The sequence below is a fragment of the Lipotes vexillifer genome, unplaced genomic scaffold (genome assembly GCF_000442215.2).
Source record: "Lipotes vexillifer unplaced genomic scaffold, Lipotes_vexillifer_v1.1 scaffold633, whole genome shotgun sequence".
NCBI lineage: Eukaryota > Metazoa > Chordata > Mammalia > Artiodactyla > Lipotidae > Lipotes > Lipotes vexillifer.
The window spans coordinates 551,353-567,474 of record NW_006789455.1 but is presented as its reverse complement, the minus strand read 5'-3'; the positions used below and the strand labels follow the sequence as shown (position 1 = coordinate 567,474).

Below are 16,122 nucleotides of genomic sequence, written 5' to 3'. Positions count from 1 at the left end.
GGAAAGACTTGAGTGATGCTGCCACAAGCCAAGGGATGCTGAGGGCTGTGGAGCTACAAGAGGTGATGAAGGGCCCTCCCATGGAGTCCTCAAAGAGAGCACGGGCAGCCGACACCTTGATCTTGGACTTCTCGCCTCCAGAACTCTGAGAGAACACATTTCTGTTTTAAGCTACCCAGTTTGTGGCACTTCGTTGCAGCAACCCTAGGAAACAAACAAAACAAACACAGCCAGCGTCCAAAATGTCGCTGAAGGCATGGCTTGAGGAAGTGAAGTTGGTTGGTGCCTGGCTGGTGGCTGAGGAGGGAGATGCCTGGCACAGGGCTGGCAGAGGCGAACAAGAAACGCTAGCGACCGCTGTACTGCTCATGCCATGAGTTTGCCCTATACAAGTTAATTAACCCAATTATGGAAAGGGTCTACCTCCCTGTACAGGCAAATTATCCTATACACAATTTAATCACAGCAGGGAAGCTGAAAACAAAAATTCTGCTGACCATGGTTCACAGGTGCTATCCCCCACACCTCCCCTGCTGAGAATGTTCTCTTTCGTCAACAGAGCAATGTTGGCAGAAAACTGGTAAATGTCCAAACCAAAGACAGGAGCTCTGCTTATCATAACCTGTAAGCAGCTGTTAGCTGAGTGATGGCCTCCCAGGGACCCTGAGCCCTGTAAACACCTGGAGGTACTGCAGATTGTGCAGTGAGGTGAATGTGTCTGGGGGACCTGGATGTGGCAGCAGCAGGACACGGCAGTCAGGAGGGTCCAGCCCAGAGGGGCGGCAGGGGGCACAGTGGGGAAAGCACAGAGGAGGCTTGTCAGTGTCAGGAAAGACAGGAAACAAGAGGCTGGTAGGTGTCAGTAATCAGGAACCACAGCCCAAAATGTTCCTCCAAGAGCTCAGCCAACAGACATTTACGCACTGCCACTATGCATCCGATGTCGTATCAGACTTTGGGGAGTTCACAGTAATTACGTCTATTTATCGAGTACCTGCTGCATGCCACCAATATTCGTCATATCTTCATGGTCTGAATTTTTATCTCACAACCGCCAGGTCCGGTGGCAAGTTATTTCCAGGTTGCAAGCGAGGAAACAGAATTGAGACAAATCAGCATCCTGAAGGGTGAGCACTGATTCGCCGGCAGGACTTTCCACCTCCAAAGCCTCCATCCCCTACCTTCTTATACGACCACTGAGCCCACGAAAAGACAGTGACCTCTGCCCAGATAACCTTGTAAGTTAATAGGTGTTTGCTACCCTTCTCTCTATCTCCTGCTCTTGACCTGGGATGGAGGGCTGCCCTTCCCCAGCTCCTGGGGCCTGGGTTCTGGGATCTGCAAGTAATAAACCTTGTGTCTGTACTTTCTTTGCGTGAGTGTATTGAAACCGCACCTTCAATCAAAGCCCCAGGGCTTTCACTTCCCCCAAACGGGAGGTTGGATGCTGAGGAAGCTGCCTGCCAACCCCACGAGGAAGCTTGTACCTCTTCATTCAGCAGGTCATAATCTGCATATTCTTAACACACCAGCCCTGGGATTTTCCAACACTAAGCTCTATCAAGAACAAATCTAACTCTCTGATCTCCATTTAGTGGGTACCTAATATCACACAGGAAATAGGACCCTTCTTGGATACTGCAGAACTAAGGGTGTTTTTAGCTTCATTGCATTTCTTTGTCTTTGTCTCATGGAAGAGGGAAGAGATCTGAGCATTTTTATAAAAAGATGGTGATTATCACCAGAGAGCAAGAAATTTAAGGATATGGAAAAAAAGGATAACAGGTAAGGCACCAACCTCCAGTAAAGAAAGAAAATTACTCCAGAGCACAGCGGAAAGAACAGAGACACGGTGTCTGGTCAAAGGGCGGATGGAAGGAAAAGTGTGGATTCCAAGGACAGTGAGAATAAATGTCCCTGCATCCGGGCCCAGCAGGGGCACAGAAGCAGAGCTCAGTGGGGCTCAGAGGCCAGAATCATTGCTGGAGGGAGGGTCAGAGCAGAAAACCAGGGCCAATCAGAGGTAGAAATGATACCTCAGCGTTCAGTAGAAGAAGAAAGTGTCCCAAGAGAACACAGGAGAGGGAATCAACACTCAACACACAAGAACTTGGGACCCTCAGGGCTCTCTGAGCTCTGCCCTGGGAGTGAGGACCTTCCTGGTGGGGAACGAGAGGGCGACGCTCCCCGAGGACAGCAGGACAATTCAGTGCCATGCAAGTTATGATGACACCATGAGTGGAGTGGCGGCTCCGCCACGTTCACCTTGGACTTATCTGCAATGGCCACAGTTGCTGGATAATACCATTTATGATTTTAGGACACATATGCCTACAGTGACTGTGGAAATCCTAGGTGAGCTCTTCAGCTGTCCTTATGACATCACCTGACTCTCAAATGGGAAAGATTGCACCCAGAGGGTTAACAGCATCCGAGCACCTGATCAGCCTGGGCATCTAAGTCACGTGAAAAGAAACAGTGTTTCTAACTCATGCCATAACCTGAATTTTTTTCCCAAGATATTCTTCAGGGTGTCGCTTCCGGGGAAAGAAAGAGATTGTACTCTGAATTAATTTTTACTTTGCTTTCAGCAAACTCTAAATGCAATGCTTGTGGTTGGGGAATAAGTCATTTTGATTTTTAACTGGAAACTGCTTGGCCAGTAAAACTCAATAAATGAATAGAAAGAACTTTAAGCTACACAGATGAAAGAAAGCATCAGAGCGGAAAGGAGACCTTCCACAGAGAGTCGAAAGGTCCAGTTGAAACCAGTTCAACAGATATAATGTTAACCTAGGGAATCTAGTTACTGCTTTGGTTTGAGAAAACAATTCACGTTGCCCTTTGGAAGCTCACGGAGTCATTCAACTTGCTGAAGAAACTGGATGAAGACTCTTTTCTCTACAAGGGAGTCTTTTAAAGGCAAACTGTGATGGCTGGTTTGACTATCTTATTTGACAAAATGCTCGTGTGTATATATACACATATGCATAAATATGCATAAGTGATCACTCTAAACCAGTGGTTCTCAAAGAGAGGCAATGTTTCCCCCAAGGAATATCTGGCAGTTTCTGGACAAAGTTTTTCTTGTCACAATTCAGGAGGTGGGCCATGCTATCGCAACTAGTGGGTAAAACGCAGGGGTGCTGCTAACCATACTGCAATAATCAGGACGAATTCCCTCCCCCAAAAAAGAATTATCTGGCCCAAAGCATCAATAGTGCTGAGGTGAGAAACTCAGATCTACAATAATGAGCTTGTACTTGATGAAAAGCCAGTAAATCTTTGTAGGACTCGAAAGCTCAAAATAGTAAATATTATCATGGCAATTACAAGATTTCATCTTTATGCAAACTATCAAATAAACAACTGAGGGAATGGATTACATACGGTGCATACATCTATCAATAACATTGTGTTTTCTAGTGTGTGTGTGTGTGTGTGTGTGTGTGTGTGTGTGTAACCATATTCACACATGAATGTACCCATATGCAGAGGGCTGAATTTCAGCTGGCAGGTCTCAGTACCTAGCCAACTTTAACTTCAATTTGGGTGGCTGGAATCACTTTCTATTTGTTAATTGAGCAAGTGACCAAGTTCTAGCCCAGAATTCAAGGGAAGTCTTCTGGGGGGTTCTGATTTCTTCAAAACAAGGACACAAGGAACGTGGTTCTTCTTCCACCGGATATTGTCATGTCTGGATGCAGTACCAGGAATTGTAGCCGCAGGTTTGCACCCATGAGCAGAGCTAGCCTGAGGACCAACCCGACAGACGGTGGGTGGCAGAGACAGTGGTGACAGGACTTGGGTCCCTTACTAACTCTTGAGTCATTGAAGTGAGCAACTCTGAAGACACCTACCCTGACCTTCTAGTTGTATGACTTGATACCCTTTTTTAAAAAACTGTGGTCAACTTATATGTGGAATCTAAAAGAAAAAAATGATATAAATGAACTTATTTACAAAACAGAAACAGACTTCGAAAACAAACTTATGGTTACCAAAGGGGAAACGTGGTGCGGAGGGATAAATTAGACATGTGGGATGGACATATACACACTACTCTATATAAAATAGATAATCAACAAGGACCTACTGTGTAGCACAGGGAACTCTACTCAATATTCTGTAATAACCTATATGGGAAAAGAATCTGAAAAAGAATGGATACATTATATATGTAGAACGGAATCACTTTGCTGTACACCTGAAGGTAACACAACATTGTAAATCAACTCTACTCCAATATAAAATAAAAAATTAAATTAAAAAAAGTGGTCAAGTTATTTGGAGCTACCTAAAGCCAAACACATTCTTTTACACAATTGCCTGAAACTTTCATGAAACGCTAGTAATTTCCCTTTTTAGGTATCTAATAAAGAAGTTAAGAAAGAATGCACGTGAGGCTACAGATATCTTTGACATGACATGGGATTTCCTAAACTGCAAACAATAATATGAAAAAGCAGCTTCAGTTGGAGGAACGCTCATATCAGCATTAGCTTTATTATCATGTCCTAAGGGTGGAGAATATCATTTCTCCTCCGAGTTGGCGAAGAGCCATCTGAAGGCTTTCTACACTGAAATCCAAAAGCGGGTACATTTTGATTTCTTTAGGAAATTAAGAAATTATTTTATTTTTAGAAACGGTGACAGTTTGCTTTTGAGCACCAAGTCACCGGGCATCACAGACCAACGAGAGGGGAAACTGGGAGTGAAGGTAAGACTTACCATTGAGCCATTTGGAGTTGTACTGCGCGGTGCGGAGAGGGGGCAAGACGCCCAGACTTCGGTAAATGGCGGGATCGCGTCCGGGGAAATCCATGGCCGTGGCTGCATAGACCTCCCCGCCCGCCGTGAGGAGAGCCGTGGAATTGTGCCGAGGGCTGTAAGGACAGCGCGCCATGCCGCTGATCTGATCATGGATCTCCGTCAGGTTACTCAGCTAGGTGTGAGGACGAGACAGCAAAACAATTATCAAATAAACTACTATCCCCCAGGAAACACCTTTAAGAGCGTTAATGGAGCATATCCACCCAAACTGCAAATGAAGCATGCATGATAAACTCCCTGGGGCTCATACAATGTGACAAACTTCTGCACTCTGACTTGGATGAGAACAGTACACAGTGGTCATCCTTAGACAATCTACCGATCAACCTCTCTCATCATCCTTTGAGAGTTACTGAACCTCTGGCTTTTGGATACTCACAAATGATGAAGTGAGATTATTGTCTATGACTTTAATTATAATGCATGGGACAGTGCAGATTTTTCCACTTTAATTTAAAAACCCAACTTCAATATTTATAGAAATACAAATTGCAATAAAAATTAGGTACAATTTTATCAATAAAAGTGAATCGAAATATTATGAATAGCCCAAAACTGCATTCATGGGTAAGGATGTATGGATATTTAGCACCACGTAGCCCAAATTTCCAAGCCTTTAGTTTTTAGTTTTCAGAGAGGCAACTCAGTGCCTTGCAGTCAAGTGGTGGGAATCCAGCATTTGAGGAGCTGAACAATCAGTGAATGAGAAAAGTTCTTTGGATGGGGAGGGAATCTTTGCTCTCCTCTGGTTTCTTTACTCTTACCTGAGAGGTACGAGAGCAGAGGGGTTAGGCAGGGGGGCTCAGATACACTGCCTGCTTTATTAGACGTGTAGCCCCAGGTAAGCTACTTAAAGTCTTTAAGCCTCAGACTCTTATAAATTGGTGACCCAAAGGGTAAGCACCACATAGGGTGGATGTGAGGATGAAGTTGTAAGGTGCTTCGGACAGGCCATGGTACCTAGGGATCTCTCTATGAGCATCACTTCTTATCATCAACATCCTCCCTTTCTTTCTAATAACTGAATGTTATTTGAATGAATACTAAAAGAGGATGGTAAGCTCAGGTCTTGAGAGAAAGTGTGTAACCAGGAAATTAACATAGTGATATTTCTTCATCATGTTCCTGGAGGAAGATCAAATGAATATCCCATATTAGGAAGATTACACATGTGCTCTGATAACCTGGCAGTTCTACGGGTATAAGACCTGGATGCTGAAAATTCCCCTGACAATAATGACAGGTTAAAATAAAAAGACAGAGGGTGGCATATAACTTTACTTTTCCTAGGGTTCCATTTGTTTGCTAGTTTGCTTTACTTTTTTGACACCCTTCTCATCCCATTTGTAAACTGTATTTTCTTCACTTGGATTATGATTTTAGGTTATTTTAATACTTAACAGCCTCCCTATGATAAAGAAGAAAAAGAAAAAGAATACGTTTAGGATTATGTTTAGGGTCTGGTGGGAAATAAGCTGGTAGAAATAGTCTGAAAGCATATTTAAATTTAATTAAACAAGCTAGAATTTTATTACCAGTTCTTTATATAATAGTGTTATAAGTAATAGATCAGTACATCAAATATTTACTCAGTTTGACAAAAGATGTTTTTTAAAATTAGAAAGCAACTCTTTGGAGAATAGAAACACGTTTAAAACTAGGGTTTTAATAGAATGCTTGGATTTTCCCGGTATTAAAATCTGTCAAAACTCCACCTGAAGCCATACCGTGCGGTTGGTGCAGACCGGCGTGAAAGCGTTGGTTCCACAGGTAAATAACCTGTCGCCACCCACCAACAGTACCCGGATGTAGTTCTGACATTCCTCCTGAAAAAATAAAAAAAATCACAAGAAACTCGTTAAGGAGGCCTGAGCGCAAGAGGAACGGTGAATATGAATACACCTTGTCTAGTTAATAGATTACATGTTAACTAACCAGTAAAAACAAACAAACAAACCAAAAAATCCTCTTGGATACTGACCAAAAAATAACAATAGAACTCTAAAATAGTCTGACTTTCTCTGCACACTTGCTCAATCGAGGATATTTGTAAAGATAGATATAAATATACATTCAGTTATATATAAAATCTCAAAGCATGTGTCTTCTTTTGATGAGTGGGCTTTCATTTTGAGTTGTAGCTGATAACAGTGTGAGCCCTAAATTGCCTTTGACATATATTAGGAAAATAAATAAACACTGCTCATGAAACAGTGTCTTAGAAAACTTCCCCAGGAACTTGAAAAAACATGGTGAATGCTTCTCCAGATGCTAGGGTCACATGTGAAACTCTGATTGCAAATTGCAAGAAGTTTCACATAAAGTTCTCAAAATGTATACACAGCAAGAATCTATAAACATGTTTGATTCTTTGATGAAAAATTAAAATATAACTAATAAGTAAAGGATGTCTGGAACAAGAGGCATGAAAGCTCATGCTGAGGGATGGCTCACAGGTGAATTTTTTTTCTGTGGTTGCAAAACATACATATAAATCTAGGACATGGTCATAGTAGTGCAGGAACTTTCAGGTAGAAAGCTCTTCATTCATTCAGCCAGCAAGCATTTACTGATTAGATACTCTTTGGCAGAGACTGTGGAAAAAGTCACAATCTAGGCCTGTAGCGCAAAATTAAAATACACGGAGCTGTCCACATACTCTAATGAGGAGTCACCGGAGAACAGCATATTGCTAACTCCAGAGGAGAGGGGAAGGGAGGAGGTGTAGGAAGGCTCCCTGGAGGAGATGACACCTGAGATAAGTTTCAAAGGAAGAGTAGGATTTGGTGAGGCTTCCTGGAGGAGGTACCCCCTGACACTTGCAGGATTTTACCGAGCAAAAGAGGGAAAAACACATTCTCAGCAGAAAGAATGGACTGTGACAAGGCATCACGGTTGGAGAAAGCACAGTGCTTTCACTATGTACAGAAGAGGTAGACATAAGCTGGGGAGCCAGACACAGGCCAGGTGTGCCACACCAGTGAGTTTACTTTTTATTCTCAATGTGAAGGAACCGTTTTATGTTTTTACTGCATGCAGTTGGGTTTTTTTTTTACAAACATCTTTACTAGAGTATAATTGCTTTACAATGTTGTGTTAGATTCTGCTGTATAACAAAGTGAATCAGCTCTACATATACGTATATCCCCATATTCCCTCCCTCTTGCATCTCCCTCCCACCCTCCCTATCCCACTCCTCCAGGTGGTCACAAAGCACCGAGCTGATCTCCCTGTGCCACTGCATGCAGTTTTGACCTGAGGTGATGTTTGTAAGTGAAGGACCACTCTGGACCATGTGGAAGCTAGTGGAGACGTGAGACGGCAGTTCAGGAGACAGGTAAGGAAACTACTTCCATCATTCAGTCCCTCCTGCTTCCATGTGAAAGGGCAAAGTCAGACTCCAGCAAATGAACAGGAAATGGTGACTGACCAACCAACCAGACCTAGAAGATGCTGCATAATGATATATCGGTTTGACACACATTTCCCCAATCAGGAGGATCTGGATCTAACCGCACAGCAATGCTCTCTTCAGTGGAATGGAGCCTCAGTCTCCACGAAATGTTGACTTGCCATAACTCAGCCTGTGGCATGGCCTAGCTGTGGATATAAGATGAGCTAAAATATTTGAATTTGCTTTCTAACCATAAAGTGAAATATCAAAGGTAGATAATTTTCCTAATACTACTACTAACAATAAAAGCAACAAATTATGCTGCAGTCTAAAAAAAAAACAAAAACAGAAAACAACTAATACTAAACTTTCTTTGATTTTTTTGCATGGAAATATGTTAATATAAATGTTTCAGACATTACATGAAATTTCTAAAAATCTTATATGTTCTGGTATAATGTTATAAGTCATAATTCTAGTTATTACTTTAAAATGTATATCTCAGAAATAACTAAATTTCCTTGTCAATTGCATTATTATGAACTTTTATCAAATCTTTAACTGTGGTTATTTTTAAGTGTTTTGTCATTTACAGACAGTTCTGGGTGTACTCTGATGCTTTTGGAAAAATGTTCCTATAAACGGGTTTCACCTTCAAGGAATTCATGGAAAAGACTCTGACAAGTACAGGTTTCTGGTAACTGACTATACTGCTGAACTGAATGAATAAGCATTTTCAGAACTCTAATGGAAAACTGATGAACTCATAAAAGTGCTAACAAAAGATCAAGATGAAAAAGAAATTAATTACATGGGACTGAGTGAACTGATGAGGATGATTATAATTTTTGTGACTTTCTGTTTGAATAAAAAAAAAATCCCACAAGGACTCAGAGGCAAAAAATATACCAATCAATTTTCACTGCAAAGTAAAGGAGCTGTTACAGTGGAGGATTCCTGGACTGAATGTCAATATTATGACATGGTATGAGTGTGTTTCCTGTTTGGTAATTGCAATCATTGTTGCTTTTGTCATGGTCATCCATTTATAATGCTTGGGGTCAGTCTATTTATCTCTTGTAAAAATAAAATACAGTGTGTGTGTCTGTGTGTGTCTCTGTGTGTGTGTGTGGAAAAAAAAAGCAACAAATTATCATTGGCTGCTAAACTGAAGATACTTTGACTTAGGGAAAAAAAAAAAGGACAGAATGAAAGATCGAAGTTAACTATTAGACGAATTAAGAAATGAGTGTCAAAAGAAGACAATAAATTGAGTGAGAAAGGTACACCTGATGGGGAGGCTTATTTTGTTCTATTCTGTTTTGCTTTTATACCTGGGGAAAGGGAAGGAGAGTTCTGAAGAGAAAGAACAAACCAAGACATCAAAAAGGCACATCGTTATCCCTTCCCAGGGTCAGGGACCTCTCACTCGGAGAACACAGAGGAGGGGTATGCTGCCTCAGAGAGCAGAGGGGCACAGAGTTTGCAGAGACAGGATCAAGGCCAGGGTGGAAACCCCAGACCTAATGGCGTCTGAGGGCACTCCATAAAGACAACTCGGGGAACACAGGGCTGAGACGGCTGTTGATGGCTGGAATGGACAAAGCAGACACAACAATGACACTATAATAAAGAATGAGAGAAAATTACAGACAGTGGAGAGATGTGGAGATTTTGTTTGTTTTCTGTTGCTGCTTTTAGAACTCTCTCAAGAATGAGTCAAAACATAAAAGAACTTTTCACATTTTGTTTTTTAAAAGCAGGAGACTGACACAGGTAGAAATGCGCTAGAGGCAGTCATATCACCGTGAACTTGGCCAAGGGTAAGTTATTCCAAGAGAATCATCCCCATTGAAAAGACGTGCTCTCATGGCTGAGTCTTATGGACCTGGTGAAGAAAAAGCAAGGGCCTCTAATCAATTTTGGGAAGAGAAACAATAAAGATAACGGATGTGGTGTTTATCTTCATCTCCCAAAAGAAAGACAAAGCGAAAACAGGACTGTAGGTCATTAACCTTCCTGAAGGCCCGTCACAAACTTGATGAAGAACTAGAAAGATGGCTGGGGATGTGATACCCAGGATGCTGACGTGTGTCAGAGCAGAAGGACAAATCCAACTGGTTGTCAAAAAAAAAAAAAAAAAAAAAAATCCTGGAAAAAAGTAAATGAGGGAGGGCACAATATTATTTCAATTAGCACAGAGAGGGACTTCCCTGGCAGTCCAGTGGTTAAGACTTCGTCTTCCAATGCAGGGGGTGAAGGTTCGATCCCTTGTCGGGGAGCTAAGATCCCACATGCCTCGCGGCCATAAAACCAAAACATAAAACAGAAGCAATACTGTAACAAATTCAAGAAAGACTTTTTAAAAATGGTCCACATCAAAAAAAAATTTTTTTTAAAGAATTAGAACAGAGAATTTTAAAAGTATGTTCTGGAAATCATGAGAATACACTGTACCCTCTGGGAAAGGTTACCTGTGCTGTGTGTCTCCCCGATGCTGATAGGCTCCCCCATGTTGAGTGAGGATGTAGGGAAGGAAGCAGGTAAATGTCAGGAAACAGGACAGTCGGACATGGAGGCTTATGCAGTCTTTACTAAGAGGATTCAGGCATCACCAGCTCCGTGAAAGCCGTAGTTGGTTACGGTAAGTGGGGCCTGAGGAGGGTAATGCTTTAGGTAAGCCCAGCATGCAAGGTTGGAGGGAACAGAGAAGAGGATGGGGGGGGAAGAGTTCTGTCCCATCACCAGTGATGCTGGACGAGGTCTGCTCACCCTCTGTGTCCAATAGGAGGAACCACTGGAGGCGGGGTGGTACTTCCGTGTTTCTTCTTAACTGTCCGAGGCTGAACTCATTCGCCCGACAGCCTGGGTCAGCTCAGCTCAGCCCCTTCCTGTTTCACTCCCCTAAATGCTCCCTCATGGTTAACTCACAAACTGCTCAACTGATTCTATCTAGAAGCAGACTGGATGTGAATCGTAAGCAAATAAATACATTGAAAATAACAACTTTCTTTTTCTTTCTTTTTGTTTGATGAGAGATTGGAGAAAGTCCAAGCAAAACAGAATGTAAAAACAGAAATGGAAAAAAGCAGAAGTACTTTGCTTTGGAGCAGAAGATCAGTTTATGAATCAGCGGTGGCGCAGTGGTTGAGAGTCCGCCTGACGATGCAGGGGACACGGGTTCGTGCCCCGGTCCGGGAAGATCCCACATGCCGCGGAGCGGCTGGGCCCGTGAGCCATGGCCGCTGGGCCTGCGCGTCCGGAGCCTGTGCTCCGCAACGGGAGAGGCCAGGACAGTGAGAGGCCCTCGTACCGCAAAAAAAAAAAAAAAATTAAGAATGACAGGAAATGGCTGAGTGCCAGGCCCTGTAATACTGTCTCCTCATGATGGTGATCCCCAAATCCAAATTCTCCTATGGGAAAATCTATAGTCTATCACTATGTCAGTCTTTGCTACAGACAGGGGCTTTTCATGGGTTATCTGAACCTACTAGAAGTACTGCTTGGACCACATGTTTTAAAATATAACATAGAAGTCCTTTCAGGAGGTTCTACTCTAGGTACATCTTTTAAATGAGCTTATCTAAATGTCCATGATAAGAATCTCACCTGAGAATTTGTTTCTTTTATCCCATTTCTGTAGCTCAAAAATGGCATAAGGGAATTTAAGGAATTCCAATTTTCCAGGAAGACACAGTGCACATTCCCAAGGCTCCCGGGAGCCTGCCAGCACATGGCTTCTGTTGTTACAATGAAACTCATCTACCTCACTTTGATAATAGCACTTAAACATTAAAATAACCCGCTTGTGCCTGCAGTCCCACAGGTGGGTCAACCTGTCCTTGACTTTGAAGCAATTCCTGATTGAATTGATAGCTGACATGCACAGTTGCTGACTCACCGAAAGAGCTTTTAGATGCGGCAGCCGATGCCCACTTGATCTCAAGGATGTAAGACCAAGGCCCCATCAGAGAGAGCATGTGTTTGGGGATAATTTTCTTCATGAAATAACTGGGTTTGCCCTGCAGCACTTCATCATATTTATTTCCCAAACAGATGTTCTGCTTGAAGAAAGACTAACTGTGGATCTTGGTAGATCTTGAAAAACCGTACCATCCAATCAGATGTAAATATATATATAAAAACATATATACACACATATATAAGACATATATACATATATAGGAGACATATATACATATATAGGAGACATATATATTACATATGAATATATATGCATACATATTACAGAAGCATTTATATAAATATATAGACATACTATTATGTCCATATTTAGATATATAAATATAGATATTTCTATGTATATCTATAAATATACGGATACACATATATATGAATATATATTAAAAGAGTGTATGCTATATAAGTGTATTAATAGAGTACATTATATATATTTATTTACCTAATGAGATTGTTTTCAACTGAGCTCTGACTACAAGGGTAACTTGTTAGGGAACCTCAATTTTAGGAACCAAAATTTGGTATGTGTAATCTGCACAGGTTGTTAGTATCTGATCTTAAAGAACCCTCCGTTTATGGAGCAATTATACAGAATAAAGGCAGTTCTGTAGTGTGCTGCCTACACCAGTTAACTCATAGCTTTCCAAATATTGGCGCCTTGGATGAAAACGTTGTTTCACCCCCTACGTCACAGGTTCCCAGGCGGGATGGCATCATGTTTTTCTTCTCTGGAATTTACCTGTTTTCGAGCAGAATTTGACAACCTGGGAAGCAGGACCACAGGACACAGCAGGAAGAGCAATACACAGAGCACTGGATTCTAATCCAAACTCTCCCACTAACTTGCAAAATCATTCTAGGAACTTGGTGTTAAAAATACTGAAATGAGATCACAAACGAGAATCTTTTGAAAATTATAAAGTATAATATGTGCATAAAGGAGCTCTTTCATTCCCTTAATAATCGGTTGTGTTTCCTCTGTAAAGTTCCTAAAGGTCATGGTAGGAAGGGCTTTGGCTTAGACATAATAACCCCAAGCAGACAAGGAGCTTTTGTTAGATCACAAGAGAATCGACTATTTACGTTTAAAATAACATTTGTGTAAAACACATTTAAATACTTCTAGAAGTCAATGTCTATAATGATGTTTCAAAAATAACTAAATACAACAGGTTTTATTATGAAACATTTTTGAATCCATAAACAACACAGATTTCCCACTCCTGTTTTCATAGATAGGATGTTTAAGCCATTTCAGGCCAAGTCACCCCCTTTCTCCCAAGTGAGCTGAAAATTTTAAGTAAAATAGAATTCAAAGCTCACCAAGAATTGACAGTCTCCGTCCTCCCTTCTCTGCTACACAGGCCCAAATCAAAGATCTGGCTACATTTTCTTGACATTGATTCCCTAAATGGTCATTTTAATCGACTGAATGTGAAATAATGTCCGTGTCGGTCCCAGCAACACAGGGGACACGAGGAAATGTGCCCTCTCTCTTCTCCCCTCTGCAGCCCGTGGAAGAATGCTCTCCCCAGAGGACTGAGTGGGCACAAGCAGTACCACCCCTGAAGGCCCAGCACCTCATCCACGCTCCACATTCTTGGCTCTGCAGTAAAAGGCATTATGTGGAGAAGCACAGACCACTTTTCTTAGGGTAGGAAAAAATGAGTTCAGACAAAATGGCTAGGATTTTTCTCATTTTTGAGATGTCACATTTTGCATTACTCTATTTCAGGGAGAAGGGAAACTTTGTAAATTTGTGTGTAAGTTTTCATATTACTCTAACGCCAACAAAAATAGAAAACAATTGAATTCTTACTTCTAAACTCAGGGCTACTAAGAAAATCTGAATTCCACTCCCCCAAAGAGATGTTACATTTCAGTCAAATGGACTCTATGGAAATGTCTTCTGATTTGGGTCCTTGAAATGTCAGAACAGGGAAATTGGGGTTGAATGAATTCTGAATTCAGGGGCTATAGACTTTTGGAGCTGTTTGTTTCCTTCCCTTATGTGTTCCAGGAGCTGGGCTCACGGTCTCTGATGGCTGCTGTGCCAGGTGCCACTTTAAGAAAGCCACAGAGATGCTACATAAGAGAAAGGAACTAGTAACAGAAAATGAAGAGCCCTGGATGTCCCTCTGCTCTCACTAGCCCTGGACCAGCCCAGCAGCGCTGCCTAGGCTGCTGCCTTCGTAGACCTATCACATCATTTTGTGCACATGAACTTCAACGCACATGGTTCTGCTACAAAACCGAATTCTATTTCAACCAAGCGTAGGTTGTTCAAAACTGTCTGTGCGTTTATCAGTGTACTTCATGCAACCTAAAAGAATATGCCATTTCTCTTTCTCACATTGGCACTTTGAAATTCATCTTCATCTGTCTTAACGTATTCATCTTTAAAAAAAAATCCCATCCACAAACACAGTTTGAATCGATTTATAATTACTGAGGTTTGCCATTGTTCTTAGCCCATTGAAACCAGAAACATACAGAACTTAAAGGTACGATTTTCTTTGACCATGTTTGTTTTTGCTCATTTTCTTTCTGTGTATCAGGAAACCTCAATTATGTATAATAATGATCTGTCCCTTCTGTGAATCAAAGACATATTCCTAATAGGCATGAAAGATGGCCTTTCCTGTGTGTTCTCTGATTTTTACTTGCTTAATTTCTAAGCATCAAACAGCCAATGATCACAGCTTAAGGAAAAATATGGGACGATTTTGATTCAGCAGAAGCAACTTTTCACCCCAAGGAGTAATAATCTACTAGTATAAGGCTACCACACGGATTGTTTTAAAATTGTAGACTCATAGACTATTAGCAGGAGAAACCTTGGCTAGATTAAGTAATTGAATGTTTTCCTTTAACACACAGGAGACTGAAGTCCACAGAGAGGACATTTTTTAGAGCCCTTGAAATGAATAAATAAGTGTGATCTAGATGAAATATGAAAGTACTCTTAAAGGGAGAGCAAAGTTCAAAATAGACAATGTAAAAGTTGCCAATACAATACCACCTTGGGAATTACGTCTGGAATTTTCACCCAAGTCACTGTCTGGCAATGTCTGGAGACATTCTTGGTTATTCTTGGTTGTCATGATGGGTGAAAGGAATGACCGGCATGTGGCAGGTAGAGGCCAGGACGGACTCCACCACAAGAAGTGGCTCCAGCATCGGGACTGGTGAGGGCAGAAGCCAGATGAAGGCTTACGTGTTTGCTCGCTCCTTAGTGGAGTGGAGTCAGCCACTACAGGCTGTGTCCTGGGCTCAACAAGAATTCATGTGGCCCAGCTCAGGGGAGGGGGCTGAATAATTAAAACACAGCCTGACCAGGAAATACAAATCGCTACTGAGAAGTGATGTGGAGTGGGGTGGGACAGGTCAGGCAGGAACCCCTGAGGAGTGGCGACACTCAAGTCCAGGGAGATGGGGGACGGAGGCAGGGTGGGGGAGGGCAAGGCGGGCGGGGAATAGTTAGATGGGGCCTCGGAAGGGAAAGGAGGCCCAGCCACCCCCCGACCCAGGGCTACCAACTACACATGTCCCCAGACAGGCCTTAAGACAGGCAGGTGTCCACGGAGATTTTGGCTGGGTTTCCCAAAACTGAATAGTGCTGCTTATGGGTGTATCACAGCCCCAGCAAGAAGGAAGGGGAGGAAGAAGACCTAAAGTACCAGAGGAAGATGAAGACAAGAAGAGAAAGGAGAGAAAAGAGGAAAAGTAAAAGGGAGAAGAAAGCACAGGCAGAATGAGGTCACAGACGGTGTCCAGGGACCCTGCGGGCACTGATGTCGCCAGACAAAGGGGACAGTGTTGGCATGAGAACCTTGGAGAGAGAGGCCAATGCTTCCTATCAGTGGATCTTGCTAGAGGAAAGAAAGTCGTTTTTCCCACCTCCCCCGCCCCCC

At 42.2% G+C, this 16,122-nt stretch overlaps 1 protein-coding gene across 1 annotated transcript in view; it reads right to left on the bottom strand.

The window, feature by feature from the left end:
- SEMA5A (semaphorin 5A) overlaps positions 1–16,122 on the bottom strand; it is a 306,987-nt gene that overhangs the window by 155,632 nt on the left and 135,233 nt on the right. Inside the window, exons 5-6 of the mRNA XM_007462615.1 lie at positions 6,561–6,659; positions 4,732–4,945 (exon numbers count right to left, since the gene is read on the bottom strand). Coding sequence (XP_007462677.1) covers positions 4,732–4,945; positions 6,561–6,659 — 313 coding nt within the window. The remainder of the gene's footprint in view (positions 1–4,731; positions 4,946–6,560; positions 6,660–16,122) is intronic.